This window comes from Corvus brachyrhynchos, unplaced genomic scaffold, assembly GCF_000691975.1.
Source record: "Corvus brachyrhynchos isolate BGI_N302 unplaced genomic scaffold, ASM69197v1 scaffold91, whole genome shotgun sequence".
NCBI classification, from domain to species: Eukaryota; Metazoa; Chordata; class Aves; order Passeriformes; family Corvidae; genus Corvus; species Corvus brachyrhynchos.
In genome coordinates, this window is record NW_008236442.1 from 671,009 (window position 1) to 688,436 (window position 17,428).

Sequence of the window (17,428 nt, forward strand, 5' to 3'; positions counted from 1 at the left end):
GGTGCTGTCTTCGGCCCGAGGGGCCTCCCTGGGGCTTCTGGAAATTCGGGGACTGCCGGTGGAGCTTCATCCCGGGCTGCCTCAGGCCTTGGCATCCGCCCAGGGCAGCAACGAGTGTAGCGGTTGCCCCACGGCGCAGCGGGCGAATGCTCAGGCTGGGGCCATTTTGTCACTCGCGCTGGTGCTGGTTTATTGCTCCTGTTGTAAGCTACAGGCGCTCCTAAAAACAAGAGGTGCGTGCGGCGGGGTGCTCTGGCTTCTCCTGCCGCCGGTAAAGGTGTGTCGCGAAGCAGCACGAAGTGCCCTGGCTGAGGGAAGGAGCACTGAAGGGATGTGCTCCGTGTTAAACAAGGTGAAGCGTTAGCAACGGGCCAGGTGGCTAGACGTGTTTCCAGAGTGTGGTAAAACATGCATCCCTAGAAGATGCGCCCCAACTTCAGCAGAGGCCACGTGTAAATCACTGGTTTCAGAGTTAGGGGTGACACGTGATAGTGAGAAGGCCTTAACTAACGTTATCTTGATGAGCTCTTTTAGCTCTCCCACCCTTTGACATTATGAACATGTGACAAGTTATTTAATTTTACTTAAGGTGACAACAGCGCAGTCACCTCTGAGGTAAAAAAAAATAGGCAAAACGTTTTCAGCCTTCTGAAAAGTGCTGTAGGATCTTCATTTGCGTCAGTGGGCAGTTGATCTCCTTAATAGCTCAGAAAAAAACCTAGTAAGTCCTAAACAATTTAAACTGTGCACTCCCTTATGTACTGAATTACAGTGCTGAAAAGCTGAGCTCAAGAAGTTATCACTTAATTTTTCAAGCATTTGGACATTAAACTTAAGTAACTTAAGTTTCCTTTAGTAGCTTAAATTATTTAGTTAAGTTGCTTAGTTTAATCATGCCTGTACTCAAAGATAGTTTCCTAGGAACAGGTCCCTGTATCTGTGAGAAGTAGTTTAAAATTACAACTTTGCGTTCGGTATAACATGATAAAAGCCAGAAATCAGTAATGTAAACAGTAATAGACAATTTATGCAAGCACAGTGTGTGTGTGTGATTGTAAGCATGTGAAACTCGAGAAAACTCAATGCTAAATCTGAAACTGAAAAAAATTTGGTTCTTTCATAAATTATTAGAACACAGTAGCATTTTCCTAAAACATATTGTAAACATTAGTAGTGTGAATGTATTCAAAGCATAATGTAGCGATGTCTTGTTGCAGGTTTTGTGTAGATAGCTGACATATAGATATAATGTGTGCAGCTTTTTAACCAGAATGGTTTAATACTGGAAAGTATATGTTAATGTAGATCTTCAGAAGATTTTAATTTCACTCGGTTTTCCTTCCATAGAGTACAAAACCGGAGCAAACAACTGAAGATGTCATCCCGTTTGGCTCAGGAGGTTCACCTTGCTAGAAGACATGAGGAAATGTGAGTAGTTGTTTGTGTTGGGTCTTGTGAGATTCTCCCTGCCTGCACACGACCCTCGGTGCCAGTGAATCTCCGCTGTGCACAGCACAGTGGTGCTTCAGCAAGGGGCTGGAGTTCCAGGAGGTGGCACTCTTCCTTTAGAAACCATGGGAATTAGCATCCTTGCCTGCTGTTCCGGGTATTTAGGTTGATGAGGTTTTTGACTTCCAATGGTGGTGCTGGTTTAAGATCTCCATTGTTAACCTGTCACCGTTAAATTCCTGTTTGGGGAAGGTAATTGGATTCTCTCACTCAATGACTCAGTTATAGAATTGCTTCTTTGTTGCCCTCTAAATTCAAATTGTGAGGCAAATACAGTAATGATTCAGAAAAATTTGCTTTTCTTGTAACAACTAGTACGTGCCAATGAGCAAATGTAGTGCCGATCAAGTCACCCCAACCCACCCTGTCTTTCCTTCTTCTGGGAGATTCAGCGTTTCTACGCACCTCAGCATTTGAGGACTGCTGACTGCAACATTATAGCTTCGTACAAGCACAGCAGGTGATGGCTGCCTGTACCTTTTCCCTCCCCCAGCACACCCACCCTGCAGCTGGTTTAATTAGCCCCATAGTTTTGAGAAAACTGGGTAAGGTAAAAAGGTTATTTTCTAGGTCCTGAGCAAAATGTTCTACCCACTTAGCAAAATGTTTTCCTTTGTAGACTGTCTCAGAGATCAGAGCTGCTACAGCAGATGGAGACTTATTTAAGAGACAAAAAGACTAAAAAGACATGGCAAACTCAAGCAGCTGATGCAGCTCATAAAAGGAATGCAGCACTTTTAAATGTAAGTTTCTGCAACTACCAGGAACCGCATCAAAATGTCATGGTTATGTAGCTTAGATAATTAAAAAAAAAAAAGAGAGAAGTGTTTGCTCTATAGTTGTCATTTGAATTCTCTTCTATATGGTTCCCTCTTCTGGAACTTGACCAAAAAGTATTAAATGACAAGTCTTTATTATCCAATGGCATCACTACCTATTTGCCATGCCCTTCTTACAAAAGCCTCGTGGTGGCAGCTGCTACTATGTATTTTTATTTTTTTAAGTACCTGTGGAGATGTAACACATGCTAGTACAAGTCTGCGTGAGAGAACTTCGGGGTGTGTCAGGACTCACAGCCCCTTTATGCTTTGATTCAAGACATGGGGATATGTTTGAAAATGGGCTGACCAGGCTACAGTGCTTTGGGCCAAGGGTAGGAACTGTTCCCCCACTGTGGTTAAGTTGTGGAAGAGGTTCTCAGTTTAAGCACTTTACTTTCAAGTCTGTAAAAGCAGTGTTTGGTGTTTCTGGCTCTTCGTAGGGGTGACACCATTAATAATGCTCATAGCTGTTCTACATACCAGTTGTCATATTTAGGTAAGATTTGTTTCCTAGGTAAATTCAGCAGACATTGGAGAATGGGCAGTTTAAAAGATCTAGGTTTGATGGCAGGGACTGGAATACTAAAAGGCTCCTCTGGAACCCCTAACTCAGGCCTCTGAGTTTGGAGAGATGGACTTGACCACTGACATGATGGATTTGAAAAATGTGTGTTGGTTTTTCAGGAGACAGCAGCAAATTGAACCTCCAGTGCCTTTTCTTTAAGCTCCTACTTATTAAGGGTCCATAATGCATGTATTGTGTTTATTGAAAAAGTAAGTTTTACTCTAGAAAATTACAAGATTAATTTGTATCACCAGAATTTCGTTGGGGTTTTTTTCATGCAGAGCCTGGTTTAGGTATAAAATGTTCACATTTTGGGTGGGTATAACTCTATTGCATTAGAGTTTGTATTTAAATGGGAGTTATATTTAGAGAGGGGCAGACAAGGCAGAACAGTTAGCTAGGAATGCCTTCTTAACTATTCTGTGACAAAGAAGATTTTTCAACTTGGACTGGTGAACTGATGCATTCTGGACAGGGGCGATCAACCCCCCCTTTATTTGTTATAGCAAGTGTAGGTGCTTCAGTGAGAGGCTGGGACAAATGGAAGGTTTGGTTATTTTTTCCATGGCTCCTACTCCGTTAATTAGTAATTTCAGCCATTATCACTCCTATTTTCCATATGCATTTTAGGTTACTTCATAAATAGAGGGTTTTATAAATTATTTGTGTTTATGAATGCATTCTCAGTTTACATATGCAGGCAAACACAATAAATGAAAGAGTATATTTCTCCATCCTTTATTGTACTGGAAATGGTAACAATAGCTCAGACATATACAGAGTGTAAATATTTCTGCAGTTAAACAGATATTTGCTATCTTCTGTCACATCCTCAAAATTGTTCCTTTCAAGTGTCAAAAATGTTGGTGTTTGTACAGAAAAAAAGCAAAATCATATGTATCAAAACAAATTCTGTTGCAGGATAAAGTAGCATAAATCAATTTAAATCTATTAATTTTATCCTAGTTTTAACAAGCATGCACTCCTGCAGATGCTTTTTGATAACAGAAGAAAACAGGAAAAAAAAAAATCTATGTAGCATAATATATGAGAAGCTTGAAAACAAGACTGATTAATGTGCCAGCTTCAGAATATTGTTCCTGATACCAGGCACTGTACATTTCACAGTTACCATGTGGAGAGTTGTTGATTTGGCCTACTCAAAAATACATGGACATGACGAAGTGTTATTTTTTTATTTGCATTTCTGGTTTTCTGCGTGTAAGCAAAATCAGTTGTTTTCAGTAATAGATCATAGCAAAAGCCATTTTTCTTTCTCTGTGCTAGTTGGAATTTATGCACAAGAAAGATTTCAAAATTAATTTAAATTCGAATCAGTAGGAAGCAAGGAACTAACCTTTTTTTTTTAATTGAAATTTTGACATTATAAGCATTTGTTCAGCATTTGAACATAATTATCAGAGTATTTTCCTCAGTGTCTTTAGAGGGAGACTGCAGATTAGGGAAATCTGTGTCATTTGGTGCTTATATAATGTTGTTGTAATAAAAGCAGAAATTAGACTAGTATTTGTAATCTAATTTATGACATTTGTTTCTCAGTGATATTTCTTGTGTTTAGAAATATGTATTACTGTGGAACAGCTTGTAACATGAAATAGAAAAAAGTGTGCTATATAGTAATTAGTACTGGAAAGGTAATTTAGAACAAATTTGCTTTCCTTCCCAGGCATGCAATTCCAGAATTATTTAAGCGGGATTCTGCCAGACTGATATCAATATAAGTGACAGCTGAATTTGGTCCCCTAAAAGCAATGCATGTCTCATGCATTCCATTTTACTTCTGGGCAAGGGTCTTGAATTGTTTTTGTTCCAGTCCTTGTGGTTTTAGGGGAAGCGCTGTAAGATGCTCTCTTTTTTTCAGTACTGTGACATATTAGATTAGCTGGGTTTTTTTCCAAAGAAGTTTATACTGATTATGTATTTATTTTTATATTGGTGACAGGGATTTATTTTTCCTACAAAGCTTGCCAGTTGTGTAGACACACAAGAAGTGCCATCTAATCTTTCAGTAGTTCCAGTTATTTTCTAAAGCATACTACACCTTCCAGCAAAAATTTCTTTCCCTGTCTGTCATTAAATCAGTATTCTGAATGACAATAGACTGCACAACACAAACTGGAGTGAGCAACGAAAAGACATGTCCGATATCTAGGCTATGCCAAAATTACCTTCTCTACTAAACATATATGCACAACTGCTGTCTCCTTTCTTGCCTGAAAGACACTCATTTCCTATCACCATAAACATTCCAATGACTTGGCTGAGTCTATAAAGTAATAATTATTGATATTCTTCTTCCTTCTTTTTAAAATTCCTACAGTAATTAGGAAGAAGGAATCAGAAAGGAGGAAAAACCTGTGGAAGGATATGAGGTGAACATTACTGAATGATCCTTTATTCAGTATGGTTCATTATGATGGTAACTTCTCCAAACTTGGCCTGAGCCATTCTGATACAAGCTTCATTTGGTGCTGTTTGAGTGTATCTGTTCTAAGTATGTGCAATTTAAGTGATTTAAGCTTAAGTCACTTAAATCTGTGTTGGCTTCTTGTTATTTTGACATCGTGATTTCAAATGGCTTATGTCCTTTTTCCTGTTCCTTCTTTAAGTTTATCACATTAGTCTTTTCTTACCTGAGAAGGGGCAGCCATTTGCTGCTTCTGAGAATTTGGATAAACCTGAGACTTAGTTTACTCTTTCTCAGACATCCTTTAGCTTCCTACAGTGGTATGGATTTTGCTGTAGAAAAGGGAGAAACAGTTTGCAATTATGTACAAGAGAATATTGTAAAAGAAATTAATGAAATAAAATAAGATGAACACTAAATTGAACAATCTGATTGTATCTGTGTCACTAAGTTGAACTTCAGCTGACAATAAGGCTGGTTTTTTGCTTTTATGAATCATACTCTACCGAACTAAACTTGAGTTGAACACTGTTTACTTATTGATGTATTCAGACTGGCTATTATTCAATACGAGTAATCATGTTTGGTCTCTCTTGTGGATATGCTCCTCCAGAATCTCACTCTTCTTTTCAGCAGCAGTGGTGGTGAATATTTGGGAAGTCCCTTTGGGGAATTTCCTCTCTCGTTTAGTTTTTCTGTTGTACTCTTCACACCCGCTCTCTGCTCCCAACTCTGCCATCTGCTATACTTTCTTTCCCCCTCCACTCTGTTCAGCTTTGGCTTCTTCACACCCCACTCCCACGTCCCTTTCTGTCTCTCTTCATCTGCCCACCACTCAATCTCTTCAATGTTTGGGTATGGAACTAAGCCCACAAGAACGGGTCAGAACTTTAGAGGGGGAGGGTGGTTAGTTTGGGGGCATGCTTTGATTTGTTTGTTGCTGTTGATTTTTTTGGTTGTTTCTTTTTTAAAAGATTTATTTTGGCCTCTGTGAATCCAGCACACATCCACTGGACAAGCAGAAACCCAAATACTGATTTTTTTTTTTTGTAAGAAAGCTATGTGAGGTGCATTGTCATCCAAGTTTGTCTGGTGAACAGCTTGCTGCAGCTCTACATTTTTGTGCACATGTTATGCATGCATATTAGCAAGTCATCTTTGTCTTGAGAAGTAAAGATCTTGCACATAATTTGCCTAGTTACTTTACAGTTACAGTAGCTAGAATACATACTTCAATCTTATGCAGCACAGAAAAAGGTGCTCAGTTCCCCTCCATTTCCTTAAGTTTTATACAACAGAATTTAACTGATTTACCCTGGTGTCCAGAGAGAATAGCAGTGTTTTACAGCAAAAGTCTTACTTGGTTGTGAAATGTGCTCTTGTATGAAAAAGGTGCAGCAAACATATTTAGCAGATGTAGGGTGTTAGTCTAAGCAGTACAAGTTGTATTTCAGAATGACTAAACAAAGATTTGAACTTTGGTGTTATTATTTGAAAGCTGTTTAGCTGTAATAGGTTTATTTAGTTAATTTAAATGTCTTTCTATGTGTATTTTCCTTTTAAAATTCCCAGTGCTTGTTTTTAAAATGTACTTTGCCTGTGTTTTAGGATATAGAAGCAGCAGAAAAAAGGCTTCAAGAAAGAATATATTTACTTCCACATCCCGATATTGTTAAGTTAGAAGTAAGTCCTAGAACTCTGTCTTTTCATTTGTTTTCATTTGCTCTTTAACAAATATTTTGCTTTTTTTTTTTTTTCTCTGAAGCATGTTCTTAAAGTGAAAATAATTGATTTTAAAATCCAGTATAGCCAAAGGCCTGTGTGCTGTGTAGCAAGCTGAACCTTAATTCTGGAACAAGGTCCCTAGATTCTGGAGCATTTCTGGTGGAAATATTTAGCAGCTTTCAGATCTGTACTAACTTCTATTTTAAAATGAAGTCAAATATAAAAAATTAATATTGTGAATATCAGAAAATTACTGTGTTTACTATGTCAGAGCTATTTAGTTTGTTTTATGTGGTCATCCTATTCTCAGTTTACCACAGATTGTCATCTTTACATTTCAGGGTCAACAGTTTATCAGCATTAACAGAGAAAATTTCACATCAATTATTTAGAGTTGTATGGAAGCTTCTAAAAAGTACTGCAGCAGGAACAGTCGATTCTTTTTTTTCCTTCTCAACCTGCAGTCTGTAAAGCATTACTTAAAGATAAAAATTCCGAGCAGTCAGATTCCCATTTGTTTCTTGCCCCAGTGGTTTGTGTATTCTGTGCTATGTGGTGGCTTGGTTCCCACAGGCACAGGAGCAGAGTGTCCCATGCTGATTTGGGTGCTGGGGCCCTGTCAGAGCAGGGTGAAGGGCCGGGTTTCAGCACTGTCAGCTGTGAAGAGAGGATTATTGTACCTCAGCTTCACACCTGCTGGGCAAGTGTTGTCATGCTTAGGCTATTACTTAAAGGAGAGGCATCGCTTCTTGTTCTGGTTACTATTCAAAGTTTTCATCTGTCATTGCATTTTGTAAATAGCCTACTGTGACTGTGACAGGGTGCACACTGGGTATGCCCCTTCAATGGCTTTTTTATTATTTTTAGACATTTTTAGGCAAAAGGGTACACTTTTTCCTGAATACTTGTACATTTTGAATGATGCTAAGGAAGATGCCAACCTACTAATATTAAACCTGTTTTGATTGTGTTCAGAAGTAGTTTTAGCCTCTTCAAGGACTTTTGAGTCACCTCTAGAGCTGTTTGGGTCAGTTAGTCCCATGGTAGGTGTTAAGCTGCTTGAGGCATGTCGAGCGAAGTCCAAACAAATGGGAGGCTGCAGAGCAATTGCTCGTGGCTGCAGAATGTCTGTGCTCTGCAGCAGTGGTGAAATTTTGGAGAGAACAGAGTTACTATTTGAAGGAGAAGATCCTATTTCAGCTTTTTTTTTTATGCTTCTAGAGAAGAGTGTTATAAATAGCGGAAAAAGAAAACTTTCTTTCATAGTACAAAATTCTTGTGCATGCTTTGTTCCAAAACACTTCTGAGCATATTTCACTCAGCCATGTATGTGTCTGTATTAATATACTCTGAAAGTTATGGCTATAATGGATCCCCAGCTTGCTGAGTCGGAGTAGTTTTGTGTGACAGCACATATGCTTGTCAAAAAAGATTCTTTGAGTAAATCTGTTGAAGAAAATATTTTTGTAAACCTGCAAGAGCCATAGTTATATCTGAGTTACATGTAAGGATCAAAATGATTAGCCAGGAATCTAATACTTTGCAGGGAGATCTTCAGTTTTATGCTACACTTCTCTCTCATTATATACTTAAGTAAAGAAAAAAGGCTCACTACATATGTATCATAACAGTTTTCTACTGCAAAATGATGTTTTTCTGAATGGACATCAATGGCAAAAAATACGTATGTGGATTGATTAAATTGTTATCTTAGCACAGTTCTTAGATCACATTATTTTGTGGGGAAAAAAAATTATACCTGTGACTTAAAATTTTCCTGAAAATGCTACAAAGTTGTCCTTAGGATACCAACACAAAAATGGTGAATGATGAATAACAGAGATAAATAATACATTAAATTTATTACTCAGAGGCACAGTGTAAAGCAAGAGGAAGGGTTAGATGACCCACAGTGGTTCTTCTAGACCGCAGGCTAAATATACAGCACTTTCTAATTATTATTTTTGTGATCCAAATACTGGAGATGATTACTTCGTCAGTGAGTTATCAAGTCTAAAATTTTACTCAAATATTTTGAATGATAGTTCTGTATAGTACTGTAAACTTTTCTAGGATAATCAGTTTACATTGGTAAATGTGCAGCCTTCATTTCCAACGTTTTTTTCCACTACAGAATTAAATTCCAGTAACATACATACTTAAATATAAAAGCTGCTTTTGGAAAAGTATATAATCATGGAAAGTAGTTTATTAAAGGTACTGTAGCGTGTAAACTGATGTGTTGCTTACCACAAGAGGGCACATTCAGTCACTTCACAGTTTGTCCTGCAGAATGAAATATTTCTAGGCTGATATTTTGTATCATACAAGAGATTAAAAATGTCATGTGTTAAGTACGTTGTTCTTTTCTGAATTGCTTTACTCTTAAAGTAAGATTTAATAATGCATTGCATCTCTGTATTGTTTTAAACTGGCTGACACAGATTTTGAAATTAAGTTTATTTTTTCTTATATCTTTCTCAGACTCTCTATTGGGCATCAATAAAAGAATCTCTTCCCAAGTGGGAAGAGTTTCTTTTAGGAAGAGCAGAAGTTCCTATTGGCTTTAAGAAAATGAAAGCTACAAAGCAGAGCATAAACTACCCAGAAGAAGATTCACAAAAATAAACATTTTAGTTTCATTTTGTTTTGTAATTTATCACTTAAGCAGAGAAGATCATCCAGATCAGGCAACAGAATATCATGCCATTAAACTGAAATGTAAATAATTTAAATGAAAATTAATTATATAGGATAATTTGATTCCACTGTTGCATTGTGTACAATTCCTTATTTTTATTCTGTACTAGAGAGGCAATCCTCAAACAGGCTTTTAGGATCAAGAATGAGAAACATTGGTGTATAGATTTACACCAAGGCAATTGGGTTTTCAGTATGAGAAGAATTTTATATTATTTTTAATCCTCTGCTTCTACATATAAGTGCAATAAGTAAAGACAGAATCTTGCATTATCCTTCTTCACTTCAGTCATCTGTGCTGCATGCCTGCTCAGGGATGAGGGAGAAAGGAAGAATTTAGTGTTAGCAGAAAAGGCAGACTGTGCATCAGAGTAGCCTTGGTTTAGCATCAGGAATCTGTGGAAGAACCTTAATGAGAGCAGTTGTAGAAGGAACAAACTTGAATTCCTGCATCTTGTTTTCCCTGATTTTTGTCATTGCCACTTTCAGCGCTTCTACACCTCACTCCAGGCAGCTTTTCCCAACCTCCTTCTGCCTACATTGTATTTCTTGTCTAACAGGTGGGCAAACAAATCTCTAGGGCTTTTTGCTACTTCCAGGTTGCTCTTAATGCTATTTTCTTTCTGCTGATATAATCTACAAGTGAGATCTTTTTCTGAGACATGAAAAGTTTGAAAGAAGCAAACTGAAAAGTAACTGGCTGTGGCTGTCCAAGAACAAAGCATATACAGAAGCTGAGAATATAATATTTTCATTTTCAACCATTGAGCAGCTTCTCAGCTTTCACCTACAGAGGTACAGTATCAGTGAGTTTTAATTGTACTGAGCTAACTAGGTATGAGAAATTCACTGGTGCAGAACTTCTAAAAGTGTCAGCTCAGTGGAAGATCCTTCCTGGTTGTGACATGGCCTGCAGAAAATTAATCTTTCCTAAGCAAAAGAAGCCTAGAAAATATTAATTTCTTTTATTGTTAAGAACCTGGACTTGAGTCAATATACTGTTAAAATTTAATTTCCTGCAACAACATCATTCCACCCCAACCTGGAAGTAGTAGGAAAAAAAAAAAACAAAACCTCTGCCAGTGTCTGAGGGTATGAAAATGTAATGATTATAAATATTGCTAGGCTGCTGCGTATCTGAGCTATGCATCTTCATACTACATAGAGACCCCACTATTCAAAAAAAATTATATCCCTATGTAGCAGGAAGAATCACTGACACAACAAAATCAAAACTTTAGGTACAATGTAAAATTGTTGTATATTTTCCACAAATGAATTAAGAGTTCATTTTAAACTTTTTCTGTTGAAGTGTCCATTAAACTGATAACTTTTTGCAGAAACTGCCATCTTAGAATTATCCTGTTGAGTGGGTGTTGGTGTTTGTAACAATAACGTTGTTTTCATAATATGTGATGGCAGATTAGCACGCTTCTCTGCAGTGTTGTTAACAGTTGTAATTAAGGAATAAACAGTAAAGGGTGTCAGTCCGATGACAATTTCATCTATAGTGTCACAATACAAAATGTCACAAAATATTAGAACTGTTATATAACTACAAAAATATCAAATTAGGCTTTCATCTTACAAGCTGAGAGCTTAAAAAAAACTTGGCATAGAGATCATTACAATTTTATACCTACTCAGTGTTCTGTCACAAAGACAACTTGGTAATATTTTCTTCTGTAAACTCACAATGTGATTCTCAATCTGATTTAGTGGGAATGTGTATGATCTTACAGTTGTAAAGCTCACATTTAAAAAGCAAGTAATTGGAACCAGTTGAGCACACAAGAAGGGAAAACTTATACATGATGCTCAGAATGAAGGGATGGATGAGCAGTTAGTTGCTAACAAAGAATGGGATTCATCCCGTTCTTTGCATCCAAAGGGAAATCACCGAAACTAAAATCTGGGCCCCTAAGTACTTTATACATGCGAATAATCTGGGTCTTTATCTCTTTTGACTCCACCTAATCACTGGGACACAATGCAGATGCTTACTGTCTCCTTGCCCTTGTGATTTCCCCTGGAAGGAGGTCTAAGTGTGTGGACAGTGAGGGCATGGAAGCTCCATGGGTGAGAGTTTGGCAACATGTGTGAAAGGCACCTGCAAGCAGGATTAGAGTAGTCACCATGCCACTGTTAGGTGCTCACATAGCATGCCTGAGAGGAAAATGAAATTATCTTCAAAGAAGGAATTTAACTTTTTTTACTGCAGCATAACTTTAGAAGCAGTAGGACAACTAGTTCAAGGAAAACTATTTAGAAACATGTCCAGAAAAGTGAAAACTGAATGAAGAGAAACATTTAAAGCAGTAATGTATGTAGGTGACTGCTCTCAGAGACAAGGGCCTTCATGTTGGCCTGTGGTTTGAAACAAATAAATGCCTATGACTGTGAAATAGCACAGCAATAGCAGCAGGGGCAACACAGCAGGGCCACTAAGGTACAGGAGCAAGTGTCTCCTGAGCTGGGGCATGCAGTGGCGCGGAACATAATTACATGGTATCTCCTGTTCTACTTAGAATTTTTGAGTATAATTTACCATGGCTGGGCTAGCTTGATACTTGCCTTTTTATAGATAAAGATTTGAGAAAGCAAGTGTTAAACTTTAGTGTGCTTAAAAAGAATTTAAGAATCCCCCAAAGTGATTTCTACTAATCTGATTTAATATTGGTCTCCTGTGAGATCTTGAATGGGTATTCTTCACCAAGTCAAGGCAGTTACCTAAAACATGTAGTTACACCCCATCTTTTCCCAAGCTTTTATATATATATCAAAAAAAATAAAATATAGATATTACATCATATGTATCTTCTGTAATTTCCTACCCAACCTGAGTAAATGTCTTTTCTCTCAAAAAAACCTACCACACGCCCCCCCCAAAAAAAAAGAGAAAAATACCCCAAAACGAACAAACGAACCAAGAACAAACCAAACTTGTCACTCTGTAGTCTTGACTTGCTGCTTGCCCTTTTGTGTTACAATACATGTATGCATAAGGTGCAGTGGTCCTAGGGGCCTGTTGCTTCTTGTGCTTGTCTAGTAGTCAGGGGACATCAATTGAGTGAAGAGCAGTGAGGAAACCCAAAGGTTTTTCCTTGTTTGTAAGTTAATCTTGGAGTATCTTGCAGGAAGAAATAATTAATCATACTTTTCTAGGTTAATGCACAGATAAGTAACCCCAGTACTAACCCAGGAGCACAGCCTGTTCACCCATCTTGTCACCTCTACCAATACATTCCCAAGCTTTTTACTTTCTCAGTTATCTGGCTGTGGGGGCAGGAGTAGAAGGCAAGGCATGTTACTTTTCCCTAGCATAAGAAATTTCTTACTCTGCAGAATCTTTCACAAGCCTATTAATTTAATTTGAAAGTTCATTTGAAATAGTAAGTTGGTTTAGACACATGATACTTGACATTATGGTATCCTCTTGATTGTATTTATTCAGGATCATGTTTTCATAAAAGTTGGGAGCTAATTTTTAGGCTGAGCTTATAGTTTTTCATTTCTGTCTTTTTAGTTCACATAGAACAGGTTGGGGATGTAGATGCTCAGTTTGAGCTTGTTGGTACTGAAAAATAAGAAAACCAAATTTGAAATGGAATGTACTTGTAGAGGTTATATCTGAAAGAAAACATTATTTACTCCATAATGGTAATTTTCATAATATTTTAATAGTTGTGTTCAGATACAACTTGACCTTAAATATCACCCCAAATGCAAGCTGTTTTAACATATTTGTAATGCTAAGGTCTTCATTACTGTGATATTCTGTTTGCTCAAGGATTATAATCCATGGGTATACTGTGTTGTACTTGAAATAAAGCTTTGATCCTGTAGTCACTGCCTCTTGGATCTCAGTGTTGCATTGTATGTATGAGTTGGATATAAGTTGGTGCCTGCTGCAGCCAGGTGTGAACAGTGAGTAGACCAGTGATAAATACTTTGCTTAGGTATGGTGTTTATTTTCCTCTGACTCTGATATGAAATATCAATCTGCTGAGTGAAGATGAAAATCTCAGAAGTTTACTGCTGAAAAATTAAATTTAATGAATCCCAGATCGATTATTTGCACTCTTCCTATTGTTTCGTAATAAGTGTGAGCTAAATTACTTCAGATATGTGATTACTAGGAAGAGGTAGAGAGAGATACTTAAACCCTTGCTAAGGAAACAGGTGGGGGAAAATGGTTCTTTAGTACGTCCTCCTGCTGTGTGAAACTCTTTGTCTTTGCTATAAATAGCATTTTTATAGATCTGATTTGGGAATTTGCTACTCCTTTTAAACACAGCTAAAACAGCTCTTGAAAATGCGCTAAGTTGTACCCGCTGTGTATGTAGCCTTCCAGCTGTAGCTTTTACATTTGACTTACTTTGGATACGTCTGTTTTTTAATGCATACAGATAGAAAGTATGCTCACTTCTTCCGATAAGTTTTATCGCTGTGATGATGATCTTAAAAATAAACGTGTGGTGTTCTGTCCCCTCGCTCTCAGTCCTATAACCTACCAGAAAACCCTAATAGGCAATGAAATTGTGTGAGACGGTATTTACATCACACTTTTGAAACAGATTCAAGCAGAGCCAGCTGCTGTAAGATTATTTTACAAATCTATTGCAAATTAATAAAAGGACAAAAATTGCCTTCCTTTAGGTAAATTACAGTCTCCTTTACTAATTGCGTACCTTAAAGCCGCAGTAAATAAGTACCTGCCTCACTTCAGTGAATGGGAAATGGGAAATGCAATTTTGGTAACCAGACTTGCCTTTCTTTACCGATATACTTCTTATGTGTTCCAATAGCTTCATTGACGGAGCTCTGACTGTTGCTCAATAAAAGCTTCCGGAGGATAATGTGCTCAAGTGAAGTACATGCCGGCAGCTTTGTTCAGCGCGGGCGAACCTGCGCGCTGCGCTCCGCGGCCGCGCTCACCCCGCGCCCCGCCGGTACGGGGTCTGCCCGAGGGGCAGCGCTGCTTCGAGCCGGGGAAACGCCGAGCCAAGCGACTGTGGGAAAGGGAGAAAGGAGGGGACAAAAAATCTCCAAACAAACCAAACCCCATTTCTCGATGTTTGGCCGGTGTGAAATGAGCTCGCTGTGGCACGGGGGAGGACAGACGGGTGGCGGTCTGTCGTGATCGGGGCGCGGGGACTGCGCGCCGCCGGGAACAGTGCGCTGGGAGAGGGAACGGGAAGCGCATTGTGTGTGTCCTCCCGCACTCAACGGCGCCGAGATTCCCAGCAAAGCTCTGGGCAGCGGGTTTGATTCCTTGGAAACGCTCGTAATAATGTTAACAGTAAAAAAACATATCCGTAAAATCCTAGGAAAAAGGTTTGTCTATGTAACCCAAAGTGTCGCGGTCCCCAGTCAACTGGAAGCGGTGTTTAGAGGGCGCTTAAACTACTGCCCCGCTTTGCTCTATTTCTCGGACGTTTCTTTGTATTAAGTTTCCGGGTACACTTAGCTTTTCCCTCTATAATTAGCTTTCTTTTCCTGGATTCATTGATAGATACGATAATCCAGTGTTGGTAATATCTCAATTCATTAACATAATGAATCAGAAGGAAGAGGCTGATAATAAATCAGCTTCTATTTGTGTGAAATATCTTGGCAACTGGCAGCAGTGAGGAAGACAGTAGAAGGAGTATCAGACAGTTAACTGGACCTCGGGAACGCGGCTGCAGGAGGTCTCAGGTGCTCTCTGCAGTTTAAACGCCTGAGCCCTTCACAGGACAATCGTGTCCATTGCAGTGGGGCAGCGGCGCTGATGTGGGAAAATACCTGGCTCCCGTGGCCTCGGTCTCCCAAGTGGTTCAATAGCGCACATCCCCGTTGTTTGGGCTCCCCGCCGCCGCTGGCAGAGCAGCCCCACGGGCTAGGACGGGGGCTACCGCTGCTCCCCTCCCTCCCCCCCTCACTGCTGTGGCCCCATTTGTGCGCATTGCCCGCGGTCTGGGGCGGCCTGGAAGGGGCTCCGAGAGGCTCGGCGAAGAGCCGGGAGAGGCGAAGCGGCACCAGCGAGGTCCCCACTCCTTGTCCCATCGGCTAGGAGTATTTCTGCCCCCGGGTCAGATCTCTTTTAAAGTTTGTCATCAGCGTGCTTCTTCCGCAAACGCAAAGACGGCAAAGATGCAAGTATTTGTAGAAGTCAAGTTTTGTGTTGTTTCGGGCTTACACACCCAGAATTTTGGGAGCGGACCTTTTCTGTGGTCTGTGTCTGACAGCATTTTGTCCCCGCTGGGGACAATAAGGTGCTTCTTTGACTAAACACGCTCTTACCGGAGTCACCTAAAAGAAGAGTTTAAGATCACTGGTGACTTGAAGCACCCGCACTGAACGGCTGTTTGGGCTCCCTGGGGAGCACGCCCGAGGCTCCCTGAGGGCTGAGCTATATGACGCAGCTTCAACACCTTACGAGGAGAGGCAGCCCGTAAAACAGAGAGCACAGAAGTCTAAATGTACCCTTTTCCTTTTTTTTTTTTTTTTTTTTAATTTTTAATTGAGGACACGTGTTGCCCGTGATTCAATCAATTAAGCAATTGCAGTAAATCGGTGAGATAAATACAAATAACATGAGGCTACGGCTTTGGGCTAGGCAGGGTTAGCAATAAGAGTAGGCTAGGAGTGGGGTTAAAAGTTGGGATAGCGTTACCTGGAGAATCAGGATGTGTGGTAGAAACCAGCTGGTAAGAGCATTTCCCCCTCCCCCTTATGGGTCTTCACTAAGGCCCCGAGGTGATGCTGTTGGTCAGCACAGCACCGTACCTGTGAGAGGACCGGTGAGAAGGTGGGGAGGATGGCAGCAAGGGGGAGGTGGGAGGGCGACTGGTTAGGGCAAAGCTGGCCGTGGTGTGAGGTCTGTGAGCAGGAATCTTCAGGAGAGGAAGGGCATGGGGTGACCGTGTCCCCAGGCAGTAACCCCCCCAGCACCACTGTCGGAGGGGTGGGTGTCTTTCCCTGCTCGTGGCCCCCTCTGCCTGCACAGCCCCAGAGTCTTCCTGTCCCTTGCTATCCCATCTTCATGTGGCTCTCAATGAGTCTAAAGTATTCGGGCAGGCAGCCGGGAGCCCTCGCTGTGGCCGCTGTCGGTGCCGGCTGAAGGGCAACGCCTCCACTGGGACCCGCCGTGCCGTCTTTCCCCTCGGTTGCAGGAGCAGCTGCCTCTGGCCCCTTACTCTCTCCACAGAACTCGGCTGTGGATGGCAATGCAGCCCCGGCTTTCTGAGGGTATCCAGGGTACAAATTTGAGGAGAGAGGCAGGAGGTGTTAGGGAGTGGGCAGGAGCCACACCGTGAGAGCTGGGGAAGGACCGCAAGGACTGGCAGCAAGAGCCCAAAGAACAAAAGTGCCCTGATCGCATGGTGAGGTCCATGAAACCCGTCCCTGGAGGGGACCATCGTGGATGACACGCAGGGGTGGGCTGGCACAGTTGAGGCCCAGCAGGCTTACTTAAAAATCATGCAAATACTTCCGTAAAATGGCTTAAAGCGGCAGAAGGCTAAGTCCCGCAGGCACCTGGGCGTCCTGGGGGACACAGCGGTTTCGGAAAGGCATGTGTCAATTTAGCTCTGGTGTTGACTTAAGCGAAAGTGCTTAGCTATTCCTAAACCTAAGTCAATACAGACTTAAGCCAAAATTGTTATTAACGAGCTCTAATCTGATTTAAGAGCCTCC

At 40.3% G+C, this 17,428-nt stretch overlaps 1 protein-coding gene across 4 annotated transcripts in view; it reads left to right on the forward strand.

Annotated features, from left to right (window-relative positions):
- CUNH3orf14 (chromosome unknown C3orf14 homolog) overlaps nt 1-13,601 on the forward strand; it is a 13,911-nt gene extending 310 nt beyond the window's left edge. Inside the window, exons 1-5 of one of the 4 annotated variants that reach the window (XM_017747158.1) lie at nt 7-277; nt 1,348-1,428; nt 2,129-2,252; nt 6,932-7,006; nt 9,533-13,601. In XM_017747158.1, the coding sequence (XP_017602647.1) occupies nt 1,376-1,428; nt 2,129-2,252; nt 6,932-7,006; nt 9,533-9,676 (396 nt within the window). In that variant the 5' untranslated portion in view covers nt 7-277; nt 1,348-1,375 and the 3' untranslated portion in view covers nt 9,677-13,601. Of the gene's footprint in view, nt 1-6; nt 353-1,347; nt 1,429-2,128; nt 2,253-6,931; nt 7,007-9,532 lie in introns of those variants that run through there. The other 3 variants (XM_017747156.1, XM_017747157.1, XM_008643583.2) reach the window with 3 other exon arrangements.
- The last annotated feature ends 3,827 nt before the right edge of the window (nt 13,602-17,428 follow it).